General features: G+C 48.5%; 2 protein-coding genes across 2 annotated transcripts; both read left to right on the top strand.

The window, feature by feature from the left end:
- The first annotated feature begins 1,734 nt into the window (after positions 1-1,734).
- LOC100065833 (sialic acid-binding Ig-like lectin 14) lies at positions 1,735-5,644 on the top strand. The gene is made up of 7 exons (XM_023650325.2): positions 1,735-1,800; positions 1,890-2,273; positions 2,488-2,766; positions 3,017-3,064; positions 4,292-4,549; positions 4,655-4,790; positions 4,927-5,644. The coding sequence occupies exons 1-7, from the start codon at positions 1,764-1,766 to the stop codon at positions 4,961-4,963; spliced, it is 1,179 nt and encodes a 392-aa protein (XP_023506093.2). The 5' UTR covers positions 1,735-1,763; the 3' UTR covers positions 4,964-5,644.
- A 13,226-nt stretch (positions 5,645-18,870) lies between these two features.
- LOC138915951 (sialic acid-binding Ig-like lectin 14) lies at positions 18,871-22,813 on the top strand. Its single transcript, XM_070224906.1, has 7 exons — positions 18,871-18,982; positions 19,061-19,444; positions 19,659-19,937; positions 20,187-20,234; positions 21,463-21,720; positions 21,826-21,961; positions 22,098-22,813. Exons 1-7 carry the CDS (start codon positions 18,946-18,948, stop codon positions 22,132-22,134), a joined length of 1,179 nt encoding a protein of 392 aa, XP_070081007.1. The 5' UTR covers positions 18,871-18,945; the 3' UTR covers positions 22,135-22,813.
- Positions 22,814-24,699: the final 1,886 nt, after the last annotated feature.

Genomic DNA, 24,699 nt, shown 5'->3' with positions numbered 1-24,699 from the left:
TGAGCCACTCTGGAAAATCGATCAAATCTGAGGAGGGGGTCATGGGAACCTCCAATCTATAGCCAGTCGGTCAAAAGAGCAGGGGACGATCTGGACTTGCAATTGGCGTCTGAGGTGGAGGGCGGTCTTGTGGGATTGGAGCCCTGAACCTGTGGCATCTGAAGCTATCTCTAGGTAAATAGAGTCAGGTTGGAGTTAATTCCTTGGTGATGTGGAAAAAACACACACATCAGAATTGCTGTTGCACTTACAACAACTCACTCAGTGTAATGGTTCATTTCTGTCAACTTGATGGGGCCATGGGATTCCCAGACATTTAGCCAAACATTATTCTTGCTATTTCTGTGAGGGCAATTTTGGATGAGATTGATGTTTAAATCAGTAGATTGAGTAAAACAGATTGCACTCCTGAATGTAGGGGGGCCTCATCCAACCAGTTGAAGGCCTGAATAGAACAGAAAGAATGACCCTCCCATGAGTAAGGGGAACTCCTCCTGCCTGACTGCCTTCCAGCTGGGACATTGTTTTTTTCCTGCCTTCAGACTCAAACTGCACCTTGGGAATTTTGAACACCCCTTTCCTTCAGAATGGACCACCTTTGCCAAGATACCCGCAGAACTCATTCTCTCACTTCTTTTATGTCTTTACTTGAATGTTACTTTCTCCATGAGGCCTGCCCCAGCCATGTTTTTAGAAATTTGAGCAGCCCTCAACGATCTCTCTTCTGCTTTCTTGTTTTCAGTTTTTTCCTTAAAATATATCATTCTCTAAGAGACAATGTATTTTAGTCTCCTAATTAAATGCTTTTCCTCTGACTAGTTTTTGACTCACCTTTCTGAAACAGGGCCTGGCACACAGTAGGTGTCCATGAAACGTTAGTGGAATGAGCAAATACTCAGTGCCATGCACTGTCCTAAGCATTTGACATATATGAACTCATTTGATCCTCACACAGTATTTCTAACAGTGTCCCTATTTTTTAGATGAGCAAACTGAGGCACAGAGAGGCTGAGTAACTTTGGTAAAGTTGAACAGGTGGTGGGTGAGGGGTCTGGGTTCCAGCCCGAGTACTCCTTTGCACTCAACTTCTGCATTCCCAATGCCGGCCCTCAGGGCTGCTCTGGGCGTCAACACCAGGGCCAGAGTCTGAGGCCGCCTGGGATGAGGACAGTGATGGGAATGGGGAGTCAAGTTCAAGGGGTCAGGAGGCCCCAGGGTCACTGGTGGGGACAACATCTCTTATGACTCCTGTAGACCAAGTCATGTCCACCTGATGCATTTGTCCCTGAGAACTTACCTTCTCTCCTGACAGAGGGGTACACCTCCGTCACCTGGACCCTCAGCCTGGGCTCCTGTCCTCAGGGCTCCCATCATATGACAGTGAATTTGCTCTTCGATCTTCCAGAAGACCCAGAGGCTCCAATCCCCAGGGGGCTGGTCGGGTGCTGTTCTTTACCCTGTGTAGACAATGGTGCACGAAGAAAGGACTGAGTTATGGGAGCTTATGAGTCTAGAGAAGCCTCTTACCATCTCGGTAGCTCCCAGTCCCATCTGAAAATGGGAGAGAGGGTGGGACAGGATGGCTTCTCAGCCCCCACCTCCCCCCATGGCCTGTGGTGTCCCAGTTCCCTTTCCTTTGTGAACACAGCTCTCTGTCACCCACTGCCTTCCTATTGGGGCTTCCTCGGCCCCACCCCATATTTGGGGCATTTCCTTCCCTGACAGAGGGAGTAGAGCTGGGCTGTGCTCTGGCCTGGGCAGACATGGTGCCCCTGCTGCTGCTGCCCCTGCTGTGGGGGGGTGAGTTGCCCAGGGGGAGGGATGGACATGGGAGGGGGAGGGGCTGGAGCCACAGCTGAGTGTCTGTGTCCCCCCACCCCCGCCCCCAGGGTCCCTGCAGGAGTATCCAGGGTACCAGCTCCAACTGCCAGAATCAGTGACTGTGCAGGAGGGTTTGTGTGTCCTCGTGCTCTGCTCCTTCTCCTACCCCTGGGATCGGAGGAATCCCCCTGGTGAACTCTACATCTACTGGTTCCGGGATGGGGGTTACCAGCGCTACCCTATGCCTGTGGCCACAAACAACCCAGAGCAACAAGTGGATACAGAGACCCAGAGCCGATTCCGCCTCCTCGGGGACCCCAGGACCAACAACTGCTCCCTGAGCATCAGAGACGCCAGGAGGAGCGATACAGGCATCTACTTCTTCCGAGTGGAGAGAGGACATTATGTGAACTATAGTTACAGAGATAAGAAGCTGCATTTGCTGGTGACAGGTACAGCAGGGGCCCCAGGAGAGGAGCCTGGGATGTGGAGACCCTCATCTTAGACAGAACATTGGAACATTCCTTGCTCCAGGCATTGGGCTGGGCTGGTCAGAGGGATACAGGACCAGGGTCAGTTTGGACCCAGAGGCTCTGGTCCCTCTCAGGGTCACACCCTGGGTCCCCACCCCCCTGGGGCCCAGGCATCTCTCTTTCTCCTCCTCAGACTTGACACAGAAACCTGACATCCACCTTCTGGAGCCTCTGGAGTCTGGCCGCCCCACAAAGCTGACCTGCAGCCTGCCAGGGTCCTGCGAAGGGGGACGACCTCTCATGTTCTCCTGGGAGGGGACGGCTCTTCACTCGCTGGACCCCAAGACCCTCCGTTCCTCAGTGCTCACCTTCACACCGAGGCTCCAAGACCGTGGCACCAACTTCACTTGTTGGGTGAAACACCAAGGAGCACAGGCGGCCATGGAGAGAACCATCCAGCTCAACATCTCCTGTGAGTGCTGGAGGGATGGTTGGTCCCTGGGGGCAGATGAGGCTGTGTGTGTAGAGTAGAGGGAGAGAGTGAGGGTGAGCTAAGCTTCGAACTTGCAAGCATGGATCTGAGCCCTGGGAGTCCAGGTGGGGAGCGTGCAGGAAGAACAGCAACCTCCATCTTCTCCAGTTTCCACCACCCTCCTTGGGTGCAGGCTCAACTTCCATCCCCCTCCTCACCTCTGAAACGGGGCTATGTCTTTCTATCCCAGATGCTCCACAGAACCTCACCATAAGCATCTTCTCCAGAAATGTCACAGGTAGGAAAGAACCTCTCCTCTCTGGGGTTGTGACCTGCCCCTGGGTCCAACTCTGAGCAGAGAGGGGGTATTAGAGCTTGAATGGGATCTGATATGGGCAAAGCAAGGATAAAAATGGCCACCTTCTCCCCCCACTTCCCGTGTGCCCACGTCTGCACACATGCACACGCATGTGCACACACACACATATACACTTTGTTCAAAGCCCATTTCGCCCCACCATGGCACTGCTCTGTGCTTCTCCTCCTACGGCTCCACCCCAGCCTCCTTAGTCCTATTCCTGCTGCATTCGTGGAATCTATTTCCCGAAGCCGTGGGACTCTCTGTTCTCCCTCCACCAAACAGTCCAAGGGTGTCCCAGTGGGATGTGGAGCCTCCTCTGAAGGTGTGAGGCCCAGACACTCTGGGCCAACCTCCTAGGGTGTAAATGCCCAGACCCAAGTCAACGGGCCAGGAAAGGAGAGGGAGATGCCCACCAGATCGTGGAAGGAGGGAGGGATGGAGACTGCCGGCCTCCCACAGTGCTTTCCAGGACTCTCTCTCTGTAATTCTCTCACCTAAAACCCTCAAGATTCTGCAACTGTCTTTCTCACCAGCTCCACCCGATGACTCAGCGAGTCTCAAGGACTTTGCTTCTTCAATTACTTCCCTCTTCTCCTTGCCCTTGGCCCCAGACCCAGCTCCGGGTTTGTCCTTGACCCTGAACCATTGCTTCAACCTCCCTACCTCCTGTCTGTGCCTCCATTCCAGGCCCCACTTGGCGCAGCAGGAGCTTTCTAGACTCAGTGCTGATTCTGTGTTTTCTGGACTCACAGCTGCTATGACTTCCCAGTGATCTCAGGAGAAAACCAAGTGCCCTCAGCCTGGCACTCAAGGCTCCAAAATATCTGACTTGCCTCTCGCCCATCCCTGTTGTGTGTTAGGTTCTCCTGGTCCTCCCTGCAGGTAACAGAAACAGGTGCATTCCCTCATCTGCCAGCCTGTCTCAGCTCTGGGCACATCTCCACGTGAGCTGCCCACCCGCTTCTCATCCTTCCCATCTCAGCTCAGCCTCCTTTTTTCTGGCACCCTGACCTGACCACCAGGGTCATTGCCTCTTGAGCCATGATGAACCCATGCCCTCGCACTGGTCACATGCCCCACCTTTCTCCTTCTGGCTCTGTGGGAAGAGTGAGGGGGAGGTGGACCTCTTGGCTCCACCCACCTTGCTGTGCCTCTCTCCCCAAGCCCTGAAGACCCTAAAGAACGGCGCATCGCTGCCTGTCCTGGAGGGTCAGTCCCTGCGCCTGGTCTGCGTGGCTGACAGCAACCCCCCTGCCACGATGAGCTGGTCCCGTGAAGGAAAAGCCCTGAGCCCATCCCAGCCCTCTGCACCCGGGGTCCTGGAGCTGCCCCAGGTGGGGGCCGGAGACGGAGGGGAATTCACCTGCCGAGCTCAGAACCCGCTGGGCTCCCAGCATGTTTCCTTCAGCCTCTCTGTGCAGAGTGAGTTGCAGGGCAGGTGCTGGCCTGGGCAGCCTGGTCCGGTGTTTGGCCGTGGGAGGGACTGGGGTCTGGGGACAGAACTTCACCCCCTCTCCCCTTCCCCAGGAAGCCCCTCTTCCTGCAGCTGTGTGACTGAGGAGCAGCAGGGCTCCTGGCCCCTGGTCCTCACCCTGATCAGAGGGTCGCTCATGGGGGCAGGCTTTCTCCTCACCTATGGCCTCACCTGGATCTACTACACCAGGTGAGCAGGCCTGGCCCTCTCTGGGGAAGTCCAGTGATTGGCCCCTGAGTGCCAGGTGGGGCTGAGCTGTCCCATCCTGCCTGGAGTCAAACTCAAAGTGTGCGACTCTGATCTGAGACCCATGTTGGATCTGCAGGTGTGGAGGGCCCCAGGGCGCAGGGTTGAAGGCCTGACTGAGGATGCCTCCTTCTTAAGAAGAGACTGAGGTGTTGACATGGAGCCCAGAGGGGCAGACGTGGGGACATCCCTCTCGGCACCTCCCTGGAAACTCTCGTCTCAAATCCTGTCTCGTCTATACTCACGGATTTCAATTTGTGGAGTTCGCAACCTGGAGAGGTCAATGCCATTGAAAGAAGATTTTTATTACTTCCATTTCTGGAGAGAAGGTGGCATGTCACTCCTGGCAGCGCCACAGGGGAGGCACCTGGTTGCGTCAGGAGACAGAAGCAGGTGCATGGAAGCCTAGGCCAGGGCCTTTCTTGGGGTTTCCCCGGGAAAGACAAGTTAGGGCAGGGCACACGGTTTAGAATCAGGGAGCTTGAACAATTCTGGTGGGCTTTGGGCAACCGGGGTGGTCTCTAGTTGTCTGGTACCTGGTCCTGGGCGATTGGGGCAGGAGAAATAGTGTCTTGGGGTGTGGGAGTTAGATAAAGGGGTTCCTGGGGGACATGGACTCAGGATTGCTTGGTTTGCATCTGAATTGGTCTCCTGGCAGAGCCCTTTGCTGTCTCTAGGAATTGGCTACCCCTGGGGGTAGGGGGAAGGGTAGGGCAGACTCCCACTGGCCAGCAAGCTTTCAAAGGTGTCAAAACATCATAAGATACAGAAAATAAAAACATGATCATTTTGTAGACATCCCACTGACTGCCCACTGACACACCCCATCGGCCTGCTCCCCTCCGCATCTCTTACCAACCCGTCCTTGTTGGTCCTGCCCACCCTGCCCCTGCCACCTACTCTCTCTCCATCCCCAGCCCTAGGAAGGGAAAGACCTTGGGGCCTTACCCTCTTGTTACCCAGAAGTTACCTGGTTTAACACCTGAGTTTCTGGTCTCCCAAACTTCTCCATCAAAGTAGACATGGATACACAGTAGGGTCAGGAGCACAGCTTTTCTTTCCCGATTTAAAGATGCCGATCTCATAATAATTATAATGAAACCTCACAACATTTAATTATAAACAAAAGTTTTACTAAGCAACAAAACCTAAAACGGGAGCTTACCATTGACTGTCTCCATGGGAATTTCTAGAGCAAATTTATGTCTGAATCTTCTATTATTTTTGTTGAACCTGTTTCCACTCAGGCTTTTTGTCTATTCAGCGTTTTTTGATGTCTGACTTAACCTGAGTGCAATAAGCAAACCTCAATAGTATGACTAGATGAATGTTTATGTACGTGCACACGCACGCTTCCACCACCAGGCTCCACGTACAGACTCTTTCCACCCACCCTGGTGGTCAGGTCAGGCTACCAGAGGGAAGGGGGCTGAACTGAGGTTGGAAAGATGAGAAGTGGGCAAGAAGCTCAGGCGAAGAGGTGCCAAGAGCTGAGACAGGCCGGCGGCGAGGGGATGCCCTGTATCTGCTGCTTGCAGCGAGGACCAGGAGAACCAAAGACACACAGGGGTGGGAGAGAATGAAGATCGGATACCTGGAGCCTTGAGTGCAGGCTGAGGGCGCTGGGGTTTCCTTGTGGCTCTTCAAGTCAACACAGTCCCAAATGGACCACCTCCCTCTTCCCTGTCCCTGTGAATCCATATCGCCAGTGTTTGTGCTTCATAGAAGTGGAGTCAGACTTTGTACACACTTTAGTGTCTGGTTGCCTTTCCTCAGTACTGTTTTTCAGATTCATCCATGTCGGTACCTCTATCAATAATTCATCTTTCTTCTTGGTATTGTTTTGCTTTTAATATAGTATTTCATGTGTGAACATACTTCCAACTTATTCATCTGTTCTAAAGTACAATGGCATTGAATTAGTTTCCAGTGTTTGGATTTTCAAAAATCATCTTGATAGGAATGTTGTGATGAAAATGGGAGCACTAGCACTTTTTCCTGGTGGGTATGGGGCTGCTCCATCGTAGGGTAGGTGTCTATTGAGCTGTAGAAGATACTATCAAACAGTTCTCTGAGAGGTCAGGTGGATTTACATCCCGCTGTGTTTTGAGAGTTCTCGTCTCTCTACCTCCTTAGCCACACTTTTATGGTCTGACTGCTCAATTTTAACCATTGCAATCCGTTTGTGCTGGTATGTCATCGTCATTTTAGTTTACATTTCCCTAACGAGTCATGATGTTGAGATTTTTCATATATTTCTTGGCCATTTGAATATCTCCTTTTGTGAAATGCCTGTTTGGGGCTCTTGCCCATTTAAAAATGAACTTTGGGCTGTCTTTTTTGTGTTGATTTATTCCAGTTCTTTATTCTGGATGTGAGTCCTTTAAATTGTGACTTTCTCTCTTTTTTTTTCCTGTGGAAGATTCACCCTGAGCTATCATCAGTGACAGTTTTCCTCTATTTTTCAGTATGTGGGCTGCTAGCACAGCATGGCCACTAAGAGAGCAGTGTAGGACGACACCCAGGAACCAAACTGGGGCCGCTGAAGTGGAGCATGCTGGACTTAACCACTAGATCACTGAGGCTGGCCCTAACTTGTGACTCTCTTTTCCCATTTGTCATTCTCTTTTTTGATGTGAGAGAGTTAAAAAAAATTTTTTTAAAGATTGGCACTTGAGCTAACAAGTGTTGCCAGTCTTTTTTTTTCTTTCTTTCTGCTTTTTTTCTCCTCAAATCCCCCAAGTACATTGTTGTGTATTTTAGTTGTGGGTCCTTCTTGTTGTGGCAAGTGGGACGCTGCCTCAGAGTGGCCTAATGAGCGGTGCCATGTCCACGCCCAGGATCCAAACCAGTGAAACTCTTGGCTGTCACAGCGGAGCGTGCAAACTTACCCACTCGGCCACGGGGCCGGCCCCAAGAGTTTTAAAATTTTTAAGGAAATCTCTTTTGTCAACCTTCTCATTTTTGTGTACTGCTCTGGCTGCCCCAGTCATGAAATCTTAGCATATCCCGGTGTCTTAATGATCTTATCAAATGTTCCCATTTATTAATTTTTATTAAATTATTATATAGTACAATTTATTTTTTTGCTGTACGGTTCAATGAATTTTAATGGAGATATGAATTTGCTTAACCAACACCACTACAATTAGAATATAGAATAATTTCATTACTGAAATACTCCCTTGTGCTGTTCCTTGATAATTTACAGCTTCCAAGCAAAATTAACCCTTGACAACCGCTGATCCATCCTGCATAACTACAGTTTTATCTCTTCAGAATGTCATACAGGGGCTGGCCCGGTGTGTAGTGGTCAAGTTTGTGCTCTCCGCTTTGGTGGCCCAGGGTTTGTGGGTTCACTTTCTGGGCACTGCACACACAGATCGTCAAGCCATGCTGTGGCTGCATCCCACATGAAATAGAGGAAGATTGGCACAGATGTGAGCTCAGCAACAATCTTCCTCAAGCAAAAAATATAGACAAAAAGAACGTCCTAGAAATGGAGTCATGTGGTGTGTAACCTCTTTCACTCAGCTTCTTTCACTCAGCACTATGCCTTTGAGACTGGTCATAGTTCATTTCTTCTTCTTGCTGAGTAGTATTCCATCATATAGAAGCATCATGTTTGTTTATCCATTCCCCTGTGAAGGGCACCTGGGTTGTTTTCAGTTTTGGACCATTAAGAGTAAGGCTTCTCCAAACGTTTATGTACGAGTCTTTGTGTGGGCATATGTTTTCATTGCCTTTGGATAGATTCCTAGGGATGGGATTACTGGGCCATATGGTAAGTTCATATTTAATTTTATGAGAAACTGTCAAACTGTAGTGTGCAGTTTTCCTGGAACTGGTCCGTTTATTTAAGTTGTTAAGTTTATATGCATAAAGTTGCTTGTACGAGTCCCTTGTTATCCATTCAATATCTGTGGGGTAGGTAGTGATGTCCTTCTTTTCGTTCACAATATTGATAATGTGTCTTCTCACCTTTTTTTAAATCTTGTATATCTTGCTCGAAGTTTATCAACTTCATGTCAATGTTTAATGTACCAGTGTTTGCATTCATCGTTTTTAAATGGATTTTCTGTTTTCAATTTTATTGATTTCTGCTTTATCTTTCTTATTCTTTCTGCCTGCTTGGGTATAATGTATCTTCTGCAGTTCTTGGGTGTAACATTCTATACCTGTAACTAAGGTCAAGTTGCCCTATTCTGTTGTTGAAATCTTTTATATCCCTAACTGAATTTCTGTTCCTTGTTCTGTTAGTTCCTGAGAGAAGGAAGATCCATGAACTTGTGCTTTGTGTATTTTGAACTATGTTATTAGGTGCATATAAATTCAGGGTTATTATGCATTCTCATTGAACTGAACTTTCTCTTTAGAAATATTTCTTGCCAACGTCATTATAACGACAAGTTTTCTGGGTTATGGTTAACAGGTCAAATCCTTTTTCCTTCTTTGTTTTTCAGTCAGTTTGTTTTCTTATGGCTAAAGTGTGCCTCTCAAATAGCTAAGGTTCTTTCTCAAAATTCACTCTGACATCCCTTGTCTTCTATTTGGATCATTTTGTCTTATTATGGATATTATAATTTCTGATATAATTAGTGCTACCAGAGCCTAGGTGGAGAGAAGAAGGGGGAGTCATGTTTAATGAGTTCAGAGTTTCAGTTTTGCAAGATGAAAAACTTCTGGAGATCTTTGGACAACAATGTGAATATTCCTAACACTACCGAACTGTACATTCAACAGGGTTAAGATGGGAATTTTGTGTCATATATATTTTACCATAATTAAAAAATTTTAAAATAAATCATTTTTACTTCTCCTATAGAGCTTACTTTACTATTTCCATAATGAAAGTTGACTTGAGTTCAATTCTGTCCACTTCCTTTTACTCTGAAATCTTTTTTCAATTTAATTTTGGGATGATATTTTGTCTGGGTGTGGAATTCGGGTGGCATATTTTTGCAATATCTTTAAAGATATCACTTCATCGTCTCTTGACTTAGTTTCTTGTGTGTTGTCATCTTCATTATTATTGTCACTCCATGAAGGCAACTAGTTGTAATTTTAAAAATATTTGGCTGCTTTTGCCATAAAAAAGGACAAAGTCGTCCCATTCACAACATGGATAGACCTTGAGGGTATTATGTTGAGTGAAATAAGCCAGACAGAGAAAGACGAACTCTGTATGACTCCACTCATAGGTGGTAGTTAACATATGGACAAAGAGAACTGATCGGTGGTTGCCAGGGGAAAGGGGGGTTGGGGGAAGGTACTAGGGGTGAAGTGGTGTACCTACAACATGACTAATCATGATGTACAACTGTAATTTCACAAGGATGTTAACTTTCATAACCTTAATAAAAAAAAATATTTGGCTGCTTTTAAAGTTTTCTTATTGTGTTGTGACAATAATCCCCTACTATTAAGTGTAATGGGGGAAAGTATGAGGCTGAGGAGTTCAGGTGGGGGTTGAGCTGGGCTTGCTGGCAGCCTCTCTCCATCCAGAAAATGGGTGCCGGGGGGCCTGCCTGACCTCAAGCTCTATACCTCCTCCTACCCCTGGAATTCGGAGACTGACTGATGAAGCTGATGGTTCTGGGCCAAACCTGTAAGGCGTGTGAGCAATGAGTTCAATCATCTCCTCTAGTGGTTATAACTGACTCTAGAGCCAAACGTACAGAAAAGAATCCAAGTCAGTTTTACCACTTTATGGAAAATCAAACCAACCACTGCTCCCTGAAGATAAGAATCTCTCACATTGTTAGGGTGGCGGAACCGGCATGTACTTGTTTCCCATGGAGAAGGTCTCATGTGACATGTACTCTGGACCATCAACATGCTGAAGACATCTTGTCCAGCAGAGGGAGGCCTTGACCATGCTGGGGGTGGACCAGACCATTTCTGAGCAGTTGAATTAAAGAGACACTCTTTGGCCTGTGGGATTTTTGTTTGGTGCATCAATGCATTAACCTTTCCAGGAGCCCCCAAATCAAATACAACAAGAGCAAGGCAGCTGTGGTGAGTGAGTGTAGTAGGTCTGGCGTAAAGAAAATGATTGAGGAGTGTAGTGAGTTTTGGCCCGAGTGCCAGGAAGACCGCAGTGCATGGTGGGGAGTGTAGCAAAGTAAAAGAGGTGGCCCCTGCTTAGCCCCATTTTGGTCACCATCAGGAGAGAATGCCAGATCTTCCAATTTCTCAAGGAAATTTGGGCTTTAATATCATTTTAAGAGACTTCCCAATATTTAAAGGCTGGAAACTAATTTATAGTAATTATTAGGGAAATACAAATCAGAACCATAGTGAGTTCCTACTTCACACCTAGTAGGATGACCATTATATAAAAATAATAGGAAGTGTTAGGAAAGATGCGGAGAAATTATAACCCTGGTGTGTTGCTGGTGGGACTGCAAAATGTTGCAGGCACTGTGGGAAACGGTGTGGTGATTTCTGAAAAAATTATGCACAGAATTTCCATATGATCCAGCAATTCCACTTCGAGGCAGATACTGAAAAGAATTGAAAGCAAGGTCGAACAGATATTTGTACACCCATGTTCATAGTAGGATTATTCCCAATAGCCGGAGAGTGGAAGCAACCCAAGTGTCCACCGATGGATGAATGGATAAACAAAATGTGGCAAATACATACAATGGAATATTATTCAGCCTTAAAAAGGAAGAAAATTCTAGCACATGCTCCAATATGGATTAACCTTGAAGACATTATGCTAAGGGACATAAGCCACACAAAATGTCAAATACTTAATGATTCTACTTTGATGAGGTGCAGGCAAGAGTCAGATTATAGAGACAGAAAGTAGAATGGTGGTTGTCAGGGGCTGGGGTGATGGAGAAAGGGAGTGTTAACATTTAATGGGGACAGAATTCCAGTTTAGGAAGAAGAAAAAGTTCTAGAGATGAATGGTGCTGACAGTTACACAACAAGGTGAATGTCCTTAATGCCACTGAACTGTACACTTGAAAATGGTCAAAGTAGCAATTTTTGTTGCATATATTTTACCAAAAGAAAATATTTCTATAAACACTCAGTCAAACGAAATATGAATACAAGCTAGACATACCCCATCCAAGGAAGCCAAATCAGAGAGGATGACTTCATGGCCACCTGAGTTTTCTCTCTGCCCTGCAACCAATCATCTTCCCCGTGGTCCATACCTCTCCTAGGTGGGGCCCTTGATTGTTGCCTCCACGTACTTCCTGCCTCATGAAGCATACCACAGTCTCAAAGGGGTTGTACCTTTGTTCCCAGCTCCTTCTCTCTCGCTTTAATGTTGTGCAAATTGCACTACACGAGGCTCATATCTTCCAAGATAGTGGCAGTAGATTTCAGTTTTTATGGTCCAAACCAGTAGCCCTCATCTCCATCCTGCTCACATTTTCAAAGCCACAGGAAGAAACTGGGTCTCCCACGCTTAATAATTACAAAGAACCAAAGCAGCCAACCCGCCACAATATGTGGGAGAATTCCTGGGGGTGATGGGGTTTGTAATATGCAAGCTGGCGTCCTCTCCCCCAACATGAGACCTAAGACTTCTTGGTGGCATTTCCCCAGCACGAAACTCAAGCATATTTTGTGTGATGCTCTTCACTCAAGGTTTGGGGACAGCAGAAGAGAATGAAGCTCCAGGTTAGAAAGTAGTTTAAATTGGATACTAGGCATCATGTTCCAAAAGCTCATCCACCACAGAAAGTCTCTTCCTGATTGTCTCTCTCCTGTCACTGTGCTGCAGGGGCCAAGAGGCCATCTCTCAAGACTTCATCCCATTGTCATGGAGTCTAGAACTCTCAAGAATGCTTTTTCTTTACTCCACAAGGGGCAACTTTCGGTTCATGTTATTTTATCATCCGATGTCGTTTTAGCTTCTGCTTCACCTCATTCTCCAATAGCTCACACATCCAAAACCATCAATAGTAATTTTATGTCATGTGAATATCACCTCAATCAAAATACTATTATTAGTTTGTTTTGAAAAGAGTATACATAAACACACTCCTCACTCTGAGAACTAAGTACGTCTTCTTGAATGTTTGAAAATGGCTGCTTATTTTCCACAATAAATTATTTGAGTTATTTAACCTTTATAAGATGGGTACGGCGCCCCTGAGCTGGGTTTGCCTGGCCTCTTCCCTATAATTAGGGCCTGTCTTTCCTCTTACAGGTTATGGGGAAATATCCTCTCCTGCCCTTCTGTCTGTACCTTGTGGTTTCCGGTTGCACTTTCTCTCCTCTCAGCCATCCATCTGCTTGCGGCCCCTAAGAGGCAGGACAGAGTATGGTGATTAGGGAAGTGAGGATGTCAAGAGAAACCTCTGGACCCTCCAGCTTGAGAGATGCCCTAGCCTTGAGTATAATGAAGCCCAGGGGAGCTCAGGAGGAGAGCAGCGCTGGCGCTGCAGGTATCTCTGTCCCTCACCCCAGGGCACAAGTCACCAGAAGCACTTTACCTTCTCCTACATTGGGGATGCTGGACAGACTCACTGTCACCACACACATGGTCACTGGGCTCTAGTGGCAACACAGGAACAGGATGGAAGTACAAAGTATAATCCGCAAGGTCGGTGTCACCCCCTCTGTTTCCCCCGGAACAATAACCACTCTCTGAGCACCAGAGGATCACTAATGGGCATCAGTGGGAGACAGGTGTTGAGAGGATTTGGTACAACATATAGCTATTCACTTACAGAGTCGCCGTGAGAGTTACAAGTGGGGCCGTTCTCCAAGAGAGGGCAACGGAAGTAGAGACTGGAATGGAATCACAGACGGAGCTGGCAGGGATCTCTTGTTAGTCATGGTTTGGAAGGGGCCCTGGAGCCAAATGGAGACGAACCACTCATTAGCTTCCCTCGGACAGGTGCTACCTTCTCCTCTCAGGGATCTGAGATGCATCACTACTTGGTGCTCATCTCCACTCCCTGTCTTGGTGTTCACCTTCACTCCTTGTTTTCATGTTCCCTTTCTGGAGCTGGGATGAAGATGGAGAGAACTTGGATGTCCAGGTCCTGAGGAGGCAAGACGTCTGAGGGGTAGAGGCCAGGGTGTGGACCAGGGGCAGGGGAAGTAAGTGTGGTCAGAAGACTCCTGAAGACTCTCCCAGTCCAGGGCAGTCTGAGCTCAGCATCTCTTGGCTGCCTGCACATCTCCCTGACACTCTTGCTGTCGTTGGAGGCTCAGGAAAGATCACCTGGGTCCTGGGAGGACAGGGAATGACGGGGAAGGAGCTACAGCCTAGAGATAGGAATACTGCCTCCTCTCTCCTCTTCCCATGAGGCCCTGCTTCCTGCCCCTGTGCTGCTGGTTTCCAGGGGGCTCCTGGGGCTCAGGGTGCTCATGGGAAGCCCCAGTGGGCCCACCTTCCTCCTCACCCATTGTCTTAGCTTGCTGGATGCCAGGTGAGCAGGCCTTGCTAAACCCAGGATAATCAATTTCTGGAATCTCATTTCTTCCTAACTTGAATCTTAGAACTCAGTCACTGAAATTCCATTTGGAGAGAGACCTGGGAGGACACAATGAGCTCCCCTCTGCCTTTTGGGTACGGTTGCCCAGGAGGGATGTCCTAGCCTCACTCTCATCCCACTCCAAACCTTCTCAGCTTCGTCTTCCTGCCCCATCCTGCTCCCCTCCTCAGACCCCTTCCCCATTCCGCCTGTACCTCCCTCCCATCACTCAGGGCTTACAACATCAAATCTCTCTTCTCCACACACAGAATCTGTGTATCACTGTCTCCAAGGGAACCTAAGACAAGGCATATTGGACCCTTGAAGTCCCCCAAGGACCATCCTTAAACGGGTCCCTTGTTCTCTCACAGTTATCCAGTCTCTACACAAGTCTTAGACATCAGGATTCAGGGCTGGGCGTTTGGTGGAGGAATACCCACAACTCTCTCCACTCTTGACTGAGGAAAAACAGTCAACTACTGCTCATCTTTTTCATGGTCCATACAAGTTTGCCTCTCTTTCCAGATGTTCTGAATCCCAACATGAGCTGAACCAAGGATGCAAATGCACTATTTTTGCCTTTTTATTGAAGTGGTTCCAAAGTCCACTAGTCTTAATTGTGGTGCAATAAATATATATATAGATAGACAGACAGACAGACAGGTGCAGATATAGAAATACAGATATATATTTTTGTGAAACTACCACCCATTTCAAGGTGTATACGTTAAATGTTTTCCATATTCTAGACAGTTTTTCCATGTGACACGAGCTATACTACGTCTCAGTCCATATGTTCTATGGTTAGAGAAACCAATATTCTCACATTTATCATCACTAATTAGTTATTTTGGTGCTAGGAATTTCAGTATATGGAATCCTGCAGCATGGGACTCTTTCGTACCTGTCTTCTTTTCCTCAACATTTTGTCTGTAAAATCTCACCATATTCTTGAGCGTGTCTGTGGCTGACTGTTGACTACAGTGTATTATTTCATCGTATGAATATACCACTGTTTCTTGAGCTCATTTGATGCCGATGGACATTTGTGTTAAGCCCAGCTTTTGGCTGTTGTGAATAAAGCTGTTAGAACCTTTTTGTACATGGCCTTTGATGGACATGTACACTCATTTCCCTTGGGAGGATGGATAGAAGTGGACTTGTTAGACCCTAGAGGATGTGGTTTTAGCACTAGTAGACACTGCCACAGAGTTTTACAGGCGACTGTACTCATTTGCATCCTCCCCAGCAGTTTGAGGAGCTCTGGTTCCTCTGCCTCCTCTCCAACACGTGGTAAGATCAGCCTTTCACCTTCAGCCATTCTGATGCATGCAGATCCATGGTTGTTTAACGGGTCTTGGGAACTCTGCAATCTTTATCAGGATTTTTGTTCTGTCCTCTCTCTTTTGGGGAGGCAACTCTTACGTGCTTTCAGCTTATTTTCTTGTATATTCCATGCCTTTTATCTACAACTTCATTTTGAGTCAATCATTCCTTTTCTATTTATTAAGAAAGACATATTTTAGAGGACCCAAATGTGTGTTTCCAGCATAGCTAAATTCTCAGGAAGCAGATGGTAAAATAGAAATGATCTCATTACTCGTTTACGTTACTGATACTGATTTTGGATTCACGAAGGTAAATTCACAATAGTTTTTAACGTCTGGGAACTAAATTTCTGAATTGTGAGCCATTTGTCATTTTAATATTTAAAATTCATTTTAAGCCAGCGGTAGCTGTCTTATCTCATTAGTGGTGCCTTTCCAATTTTTTGATCATAAGTTTATTTTTCATGTGTCCTCTGAGATATAACAAACAGTACAAAAGAAGGCCTGAACCCTACATGTTCTATTTGAGGAATAATCATAAAGGGGACGCCCATGGAATTCCTACCCGGGTTGAGAAATAGAAGTTGGCAAGAAGCCCCCGAAGCCGACTTCGTGTCTCTCCTCACTCCAACGCTCCTCAATGACCTTGAATGTTTCTTTTTACTTTCTCATTTTGGCATTAACAGTGTATCACCAAACAGTACCGTTTGGTTTTGCTGTTTTTAAACTTTATATTAATGGAGTCTTACTGACGTATGATTCTGCTTCTTTCTCTCAAACTTCCAATAGACCTTGCTTTGTGTGGCAGTGTTTCTTTGTTTTGATTGTCATATAGTTGACAACTGTACCCCTACAACACCATGAACACTTTAGACCATTGACAGACATTTCTAATGTCTCCAGTGAGGTTAGCATACACAGCGCTGCTCTGAGGGTTCTGGACTATCTCTCGAGTGCACGTGGGTTAAGAGTTTCTCTAAACTGTCACCATCTGATAGAAGCATAATGTGAGCACCAAACATGAGCCATATGTGTCATAGAGAATTTTCTAAATGCCACATTAAAAAAATATTTTTAAAAAGATGAAGTTATTTTAAATGACCTATTTTATTTACCGCAGTCTCTCCAGATCGTGGGGGGTGCAAATACCTCGTCGAGTTAGTGTTTTCATTTCCTTCAAACAAATGCCCAGAAGTGGAATTGCTGGATCCTATGATAGTTCTATTTTTAATTTTTCAGGGAACTTCCACACTGTCTTCCATAGTGACTGCACCCATTGACATTCCCACCAACAGTGCACCAGACTTCCCTTTTCTTCGCATCCTTGTAAGACTTGTTACTTCTTGTCTTTTCGATAATCCCAGCTTGAGATTTGCTAGACCAGCAGCTGATGTGAATTGGTGCTGCACAATATGTGGAAGCTGGCCTTCTCTAGTGGCTGCTTTGCCCAGCAATCTTCCCCGCAGTACTTGAGGAGTGGGGGATGTAGCTGGTGCTCTCTCGTTTGCCTGGACCCTCCGGCAGGAGCAATCCTGGGTCCTGTGGAGCACGACATTTACACACAAAGTGGAATCACACCTTAGAAAAAAAAATACAGGGGCTGGCCCCGTGGCCGAGTGGTTAAGTTTGCGCGCTCCGCTGCAGGCAGCCCAGTGTTTCGTCAGTTCGAATCCTGGGTGCGGACATGGCACTGCTCATCAGACCACGCTGAGGCAGCGTCCCACATGCCACAACTAGAAGAACCCACAACAAAGAATACACAACTATGTACCGGGGGGGCTTTGGGGAGAAAAAGGAAAAAATAAAATCTTATAAAAAAAAAAAAGAAAAGAAAAAATATACAACGTGTAGCGCACATATGAATACTTTTGAAATAAGAAAACACATCATCAAATTATAAAAGCTAAAATGCTCAAAGGGGCTAGCCTGGTGGCATAGTGTTTGAGTTCTCAAACTCTAGTTGGGCGGCCCAGGGTTCGAGGGTTCAGATGCCAGGTGCAGACCTGTGCACTGCTCATCAAGCCATGCTATGGCGGTATCTGGCATTCAAAAATAGAGGAAGACCGGCACAGATGTTAGCTCAGCGACAATCTTCTTCAAGCAAAAAGAGGAAGATTGGCAACAGATGTTAGCTCAGCGACAATCTTCCTCCACAGTAAATAAATAAATAAATTAATTAATTAAAAAAATGCCAGTCCAGAATGCCTGTCTGGCACACCTGCATGACACATTTTCCTCACAGTTTTTCACTCATACTCTTTGGTTGACTCTTTACATGAGACTCACTTTGTCATATAGTCTGTTAATAGATATTAATATTATATTAATAAATATATTTAGTCATAAGAATATTCTACATATATAATAGCATAGAAAGAGTATTCAGTATTTCCTCTGGCACGATTGATTGAAATTTCTTTATAGCTTCTATAGTTTAAGAAACTTTCTTTTAATCCCACAACTTGTTAGTGAGAGTGTCCAAACTGTTGAAGATCGTTGTCAAATTTGGGGAAACGTTGATCAATTCCTTTCATAAAACAGCTGTAGGATTCCAGGTTATTTCCACACATCACTTGGGCCCTCGCCCTGGCTTTGGAAATGGGGCGGTGCATGTGAAGGGCCCTGAAGATTGAGCTTCTGTGCTGAGGTCTAGGCTTTTGGGGTCCCCGTGGAATGGGGACATCCTGCTTTGCAAAGGCCGGTGCTCCCTGGCTGCACCCCAAGACCCTCAGATCCGTGAAACCAGCAGGCGAGTGTCCCAGGTTCCAAAAGCCCCTCAGAGCAAAGGGCTTTAACTCTCGGCTTTCCTCATGCAGTTCCACCCTCCACTGGATTTGGGTCTGCAGCTTCCTTTCTTTCTTGCCAACGCTTGAATGGTTTCCAGGAAATTCAAAGTTATCCTTTTCCAGAACATTCCGTGGATTTCAGCTGGAGAGTGGGTCCCCATGAATCACCGGACTAGCCCTCCTTGCTGTTTCTAAGTGCTCTGCCCCCTCGGTGACCTCACTCTTGACTTCAACAGCATTTGGGAGGTGATCACTTCCAGGTCCACATCTGGACAAGCCTCTCCACCCCTGGGGGCCTCGGTATATTCACCTGCAGTGTCGGGTTGGGGGAGAGGGTGGGACAGGATGGTTTCTCAGCTGATACTTCCCTCCACTGCCTGTGGATTCCTCGTTCCCGTTCTGTGGAGGCGACAGCTCTCCCTCACCCACTAGCTTCCTGTTGGGGCTTCCTCAGCCTCACCCCACATTTGGGGCATTTCCTTCCCTGACAGAGAGAGTGGAGCCGGGCTGTGCTCTGGCCTGGGCAGACATGGTGCCCCTGCTGCTGCTGCCCCTGCTGTGGGGGGGTGAGTGGCCCAGGGGGAGGAATGGACATGGGAGGGGGAGGGGCCGGAGCTGCAGCTGAGTGTCTGTGTCCCCCCCAGGGTCCCTGCAGGAGTCTCCAGGGTACCAGCTCCAACTGACGGAATCGGTGACCGTGCAGGAGGGTTTGTGTGTCCTCGTGCTCTGCTCCTTCTCCTACCCCTGGGGTGGGTGGAATTCCCCTGGTGAACTCTACATCTACTGGTTCCGGAATGGGGATTCCCGGCCCTACTCTATACTTGTGGCCACAAACAACCCAGAGGAACAAGTGGATACAGAAACCCAGGGCCGATTCCGCCTCGTCGGGGACCCCAGGACCAACAACTGCTCCCTGAGCATCAGAGACGCCAGGAGGAGCGATACAGGCATCTACTCCTTCCGAGTGGAGAGAGGACGTTATGTGAACTATAGTTACAGAGATAAGAAGCTGCATTTGCTGGTGACAGGTACAGCAGGGGCCCCAGGAGAGGACCCTGGGATGTGGAGACCCTCATCTTAGACAGAACATTGGAACATTCCCTGCTCCAGGCATTGGGCTGGGCTGGTCAGAGGGATACAGGACCAGGGTCAGTTCAGACCCTGAGGCTCTGGTCCCTCTCAGGGTCACACCCTGGGTCCCCACCCCCCTGGGGCCCAGGCATCTCTCTGTCTCCTCCTCAGACCTGACAGAGAAACCCGACATCCACCTTCTGGAGCCTCTGGAGTCTGGCCGCCCCACAAAGCTGACCTGCAGCCTGCCAGGGTCCTGTGAAGGGGGACGACCTCTCTGGTTCTCCTGGGAGGGGATGGCTCTTCACTCGTCGGACCGCAAGACCCTCCGCTCCTCAGTGCTCACCTTCACACCGAGGCTCCAAGACCATGGCACCAACCTCACCTGTTGGGTGAAACGCCAAGGAGCTCAGGTGGCCACGGAGAGAACCATCCAGCTCATCATCTCCTGTGAGTGCTGGAGGGATGGTTGGTCCCTGGGGGCGGATGAGGCTGTGTGTGTAGAGTAGAGGGAGAGAGTGAGGGTGAGCAAGCTTCGAACACGCAAGCATGGATCTGAGCCCTGGGAGTCCAGGTGGGGAGCGTGCAGGAAGAACAGCAACCTCCATCTTCTCCAGTTTCCACCACCATCCTTGGGTGCAGGCTCAGCTTCCATCCCCCTCCTCACCTCTGAAACGGGGCTATGTCTTTCTATCCCAGATGCTCCACAGAACCTCACCATCCGTGTCCTCTCCGGAAATGTCACAGGTAGGAAAGAACCTCTCCTCTCTGGGGTTGTGACCTGCCCCTGGGTCCAACTCTGAGCAGAGAGGGGGTATTAGAGCTTGAATGGGATCTGATATGGGCAAAGCAAGGATAAAAATGGCCACCTTCTCTCCCCCACTTCCCGTGTGCCCATGTCTGCACACATGCACACACATGTGCACACACACAGACATGCACTCTGTTCAAAGCCCATTTCGCCCCACCATGGCACTGCTCTGTGCTTCTCCTCCTACGGCTCCACCCCAGCCTCCTTAGTCCTATTCCTGTTGCATTCGTGGAATCTATTTCCCGAAGCCGTGGGACTCTCTGTTCTCCCTCCACCAAACAGTCCAAGGGTGTCCCAGTGGGATGTGGAGCCTCCTCTGAAGGTGTGAGGCCCAGACACTCTGGGCCAACCTCCTAGGGTGTAAATGCCCAGACCCAAGTCAATGGGCCAGGAAAGGAGAGGGAGATGCCCACCAGATCGTGGAAGGAGAGAGGGATGGAGACTGCTGGCCTCCCACAGTGCTTTCCAGGACTCTCTCTCTGTAATTCTCTCACCTAAAACCCTCAAGATTCTGCAACTGTCTTTCTCACCAGCTCCACCCGATGACTCAGCGAGTCTCAAGGACTTTGCTTCTTCAATTACTTCCCTCTTCTCCTTGCCCTTGGCCCCAGACCCAGCTCCGGGTTTGTCCTTGACCCTGAACCATTGCTTCAACCTCCCTGCCTCCTGTCTGTGCCTCCATTCCAGGCCCCACTTGGCGCAGCAGGAGCTTTCTAGACTCAGTGCTGATTCTGTGTTTTCTGGACTCACAGCTGCTATGACTTCCCAGTGATCTCAGGAGAAAACCAAGTGCCCTCAGCCTGGCACTCAAGGCTCCAAAATATCTGACTTGCCTCTCGCCCATCCCTGTTGTGTGTTAGGTTCTCCTGGTCCTCCCTGCAGGTAACAGAAACAGGTGCATTCCCTCATCTGCCAGCCTGTCTCAGCTCTGGGCACATCTCCACGTGAGCTGCCCACCCGCTTCTCATCCTTCCCATCTCAGCTCAGCCTCCTTTTTTCTGGCACCCTGACCTGACCACCAGGGTCATTGCCTCTTGAGCCATGATGAACCCATGCCCTCGCACTGGTCACATGCCCCACCTTTCTCCTTCTGGCTCTGTGGGAAGAGTGAGGGGGAGGTGGACCTCTTGGCTCCACCCACCTTGCTGTGCCTCTCTCCCCAAGCCCTGAAGACCCTAAAGAACGGCGCATCGCTGCCTGTCCTGGAGGGTCAGTCCCTGCGCCTGGTCTGCGTGGCTGACAGCAACCCCCCTGCCACGATGAGCTGGTCCCGTGAAGGAAAAGCCCTGAGCCCATCCCAGCCCTCTGCACCCGGGGTCCTGGAGCTGCCCCAGGTGGGGGCCGGAGACGGAGGGGAATTCACCTGCCGAGCTCAGAACCCGCTGGGCTCCCAGCATGTTTCCTTCAGCCTCTCTGTGCAGAGTGAGTTGCAGGGCAGGTGCTGGCCTGGGCAGCCTGGTCCGGTGTTTGGCCGTGGGAGGGACTGGGGTCTGGGGACAGAACTTCACCCCCTCTCCCCTTCCCCAGGAAGCCCCTCTTCCTGCAGCTGTGTGACTGAGGAGCAGCAGGGCTCCTGGCCCCTGGTCCTCACCCTGATCAGAGGGTCGCTCATGGGGGCAGGCTTTCTCCTCACCTATGGCCTCACCTGGATCTACTACACCAGGTGAGCAGGCCTGGCCCTCTCTGGGGAAGTCCAGTGATTGGCCCCTGAGTGCCAGGTGGGGCTGAGCTGTCCCATCCTGCCTGGAGTCAAACTCAAAGTGTGCGACTCTGATCTGAGACCCATGTTGGATCTGCAGGTGTGGAGGGCCCCAGGGCGCAGGGTTGAAGGCCTGACTGAGGATGCCTCCTTCTTAAGAAGAGACTGAGGTGTTGACATGGAGCCCAGAGGGGCAGACGTGGGGACATCCCTCTCGGCACCTCCCTGGAAACTCTCGTCTCAAATCCTGTCTCGTCTATACTCACGGATTTCAATTTGTGGAGTTCGCAACCTGGAGAGGTCAATGCCATTGAAAGAAGATTTTTATTACTTCCATTTCTGGAGAGAAGGTGGCATGTCACTCCTGGCAGCGCCACAGGGGAGGCACCTGGTTGCGTCAGGAGACAGAAGCAGGTGCATGGAAGCCTAGGCCAGGGCCTTTCTTGGGGTTTCCCCGGGAAAGACAAGTTAGGGCAGGGCACACGGTTTAGAATCAGGGAGCTTGAACAATTCTGGTGGGCTTTGGGCAACCGGGGTGGTCTCTAGTTGTCTGGTACCTGGTCCTGGGCGATTGGGGCAGGAGAAATAGTGTCTTGGGGTGTGGGAGTTAGATAAAGGGGTTCCTGGGGGACATGGACTCAGGATTGCTTGGTTTGCATCTGAATTGGTCTCCTGGCAGAGCCCTTTGCTGTCTCTAGGAATTGGCTACCCCTGGGGGTAGGGGGAAGGGTAGGGCAGACTCCCACTGGCCAGCAAGCTTTCAAAGGTGTCAAAACATCATAAGATACAGAAAATAAAAACATGATCATTTTGTAGACATCCCACTGACTGCCCACTGACACACCCCATCGGCCTGCTCCCCTCCGCATCTCTTACCAACCCGTCCTTGTTGGTCCTGCCCACCCTGCCCCTGCCACCTACTCTCTCTCCATCCCCAGCCCTAGGAAGGGAAAGACCTTGGGGCCTTACCCTCTTGTTACCCAGAAGTTACCTGGTTTAACACCTGAGTTTCTGGTCTCCCAAACTTCTCCATCAAAGTAGACATGGATACACAGTAGGGTCAGGAGCACAGCTTTTCTTTCCCGATTTAAAGATGCCGATCTCATAATAATTATAATGAAACCTCACAACATTTAATTATAAACAAAAGTTTTACTAAGCAACAAAACCTAAAACGGGAGCTTACCATTGACTGTCTCCATGGGAATTTCTAGAGCAAATTTATGTCTGAATCTTCTATTATTTTTGTTGAACCTGTTTCCACTCAGGCTTTTTGTCTATTCAGCGTTTTTTGATGTCTGACTTAACCTGAGTGCAATAAGCAAACCTCAATAGTATGACTAGATGAATGTTTATGTACGTGCACACGCACGCTTCCACCACCAGGCTCCACGTACAGACTCTTTCCACCCACCCTGGTGGTCAGGTCAGGCTACCAGAGGGAAGGGGGCTGAACTGAGGTTGGAAAGATGAGAAGTGGGCAAGAAGCTCAGGCGAAGAGGTGCCAAGAGCTGAGACAGGCCGGCGGCGAGGGGATGCCCTGTATCTGCTGCTTGCAGCGAGGACCAGGAGAACCAAAGACACACAGGGGTGGGAGAGAATGAAGATCGGATACCTGGAGCCTTGAGTGCAGGCTGAGGGCGCTGGGGTTTCCTTGTGGCTCTTCAAGTCAACACAGTCCCAAATGGACCACCTCCCTCTTCCCTGTCCCTGTGAATCCATATCGCCAGTGTTTGTGCTTCATAGAAGTGGAGTCAGACTTTGTACACACTTTAGTGTCTGGTTGCCTTTCCTCAGTACTGTTTTTCAGATTCATCCATGTCGGTACCTCTATCAATAATTCATCTTTCTTCTTGGTATTGTTTTGCTTTTAATATAGTATTTCATGTGTGAACATACTTCCAACTTATTCATCTGTTCTAAAGTACAATGGCATTGAATTAGTTTCCAGTGTTTGGATTTTCAAAAATCATCTTGATAGGAATGTTGTGATGAAAATGGGAGCACTAGCACTTTTTCCTGGTGGGTATGGGGCTGCTCCATCGTAGGGTAGGTGTCTATTGAGCTGTAGAAGATACTATCAAACAGTTCTCTGAGAGGTCAGGTGGATTTACATCCCGCTGTGTTTTGAGAGTTCTCGTCTCTCTACCTCCTTAGCCACACTTTTATGGTCTGACTGCTCAATTTTAACCATTGCAATCCGTTTGTGCTGGTATGTCATCGTCATTTTAGTTTACATTTCCCTAACGAGTCATGATGTTGAGATTTTTCATATATTTCTTGGCCATTTGAATATCTCCTTTTGTGAAATGCCTGTTTGGGGCTCTTGCCCATTTAAAAATGAACTTTGGGCTGTCTTTTTTGTGTTGATTTATTCCAGTTCTTTATTCTGGATGTGAGTCCTTTAAATTGTGACTTTCTCTCTTTTTTTTTCCTGTGGAAGATTCACCCTGAGCTATCATCAGTGACAGTTTTCCTCTATTTTTCAGTATGTGGGCTGCTAGCACAGCATGGCCACTAAGAGAGCAGTGTAGGACGACACCCAGGAACCAAACTGGGGCCGCTGAAGTGGAGCATGCTGGACTTAACCACTAGATCACTGAGGCTGGCCCTAACTTGTGACTCTCTTTTCCCATTTGTCATTCTCTTTTTTGATGTGAGAGAGTTAAAAAAAATTTTTTTAAAGATTGGCACTTGAGCTA

Source organism: Equus caballus, chromosome 10 (assembly GCF_041296265.1).
Source record: "Equus caballus isolate H_3958 breed thoroughbred chromosome 10, TB-T2T, whole genome shotgun sequence".
NCBI classification, from domain to species: Eukaryota; Metazoa; Chordata; class Mammalia; order Perissodactyla; family Equidae; genus Equus; species Equus caballus.
Note: the sequence above shows the minus strand (reverse complement) of the source record. Positions and strands in the feature narration are given on the sequence as shown.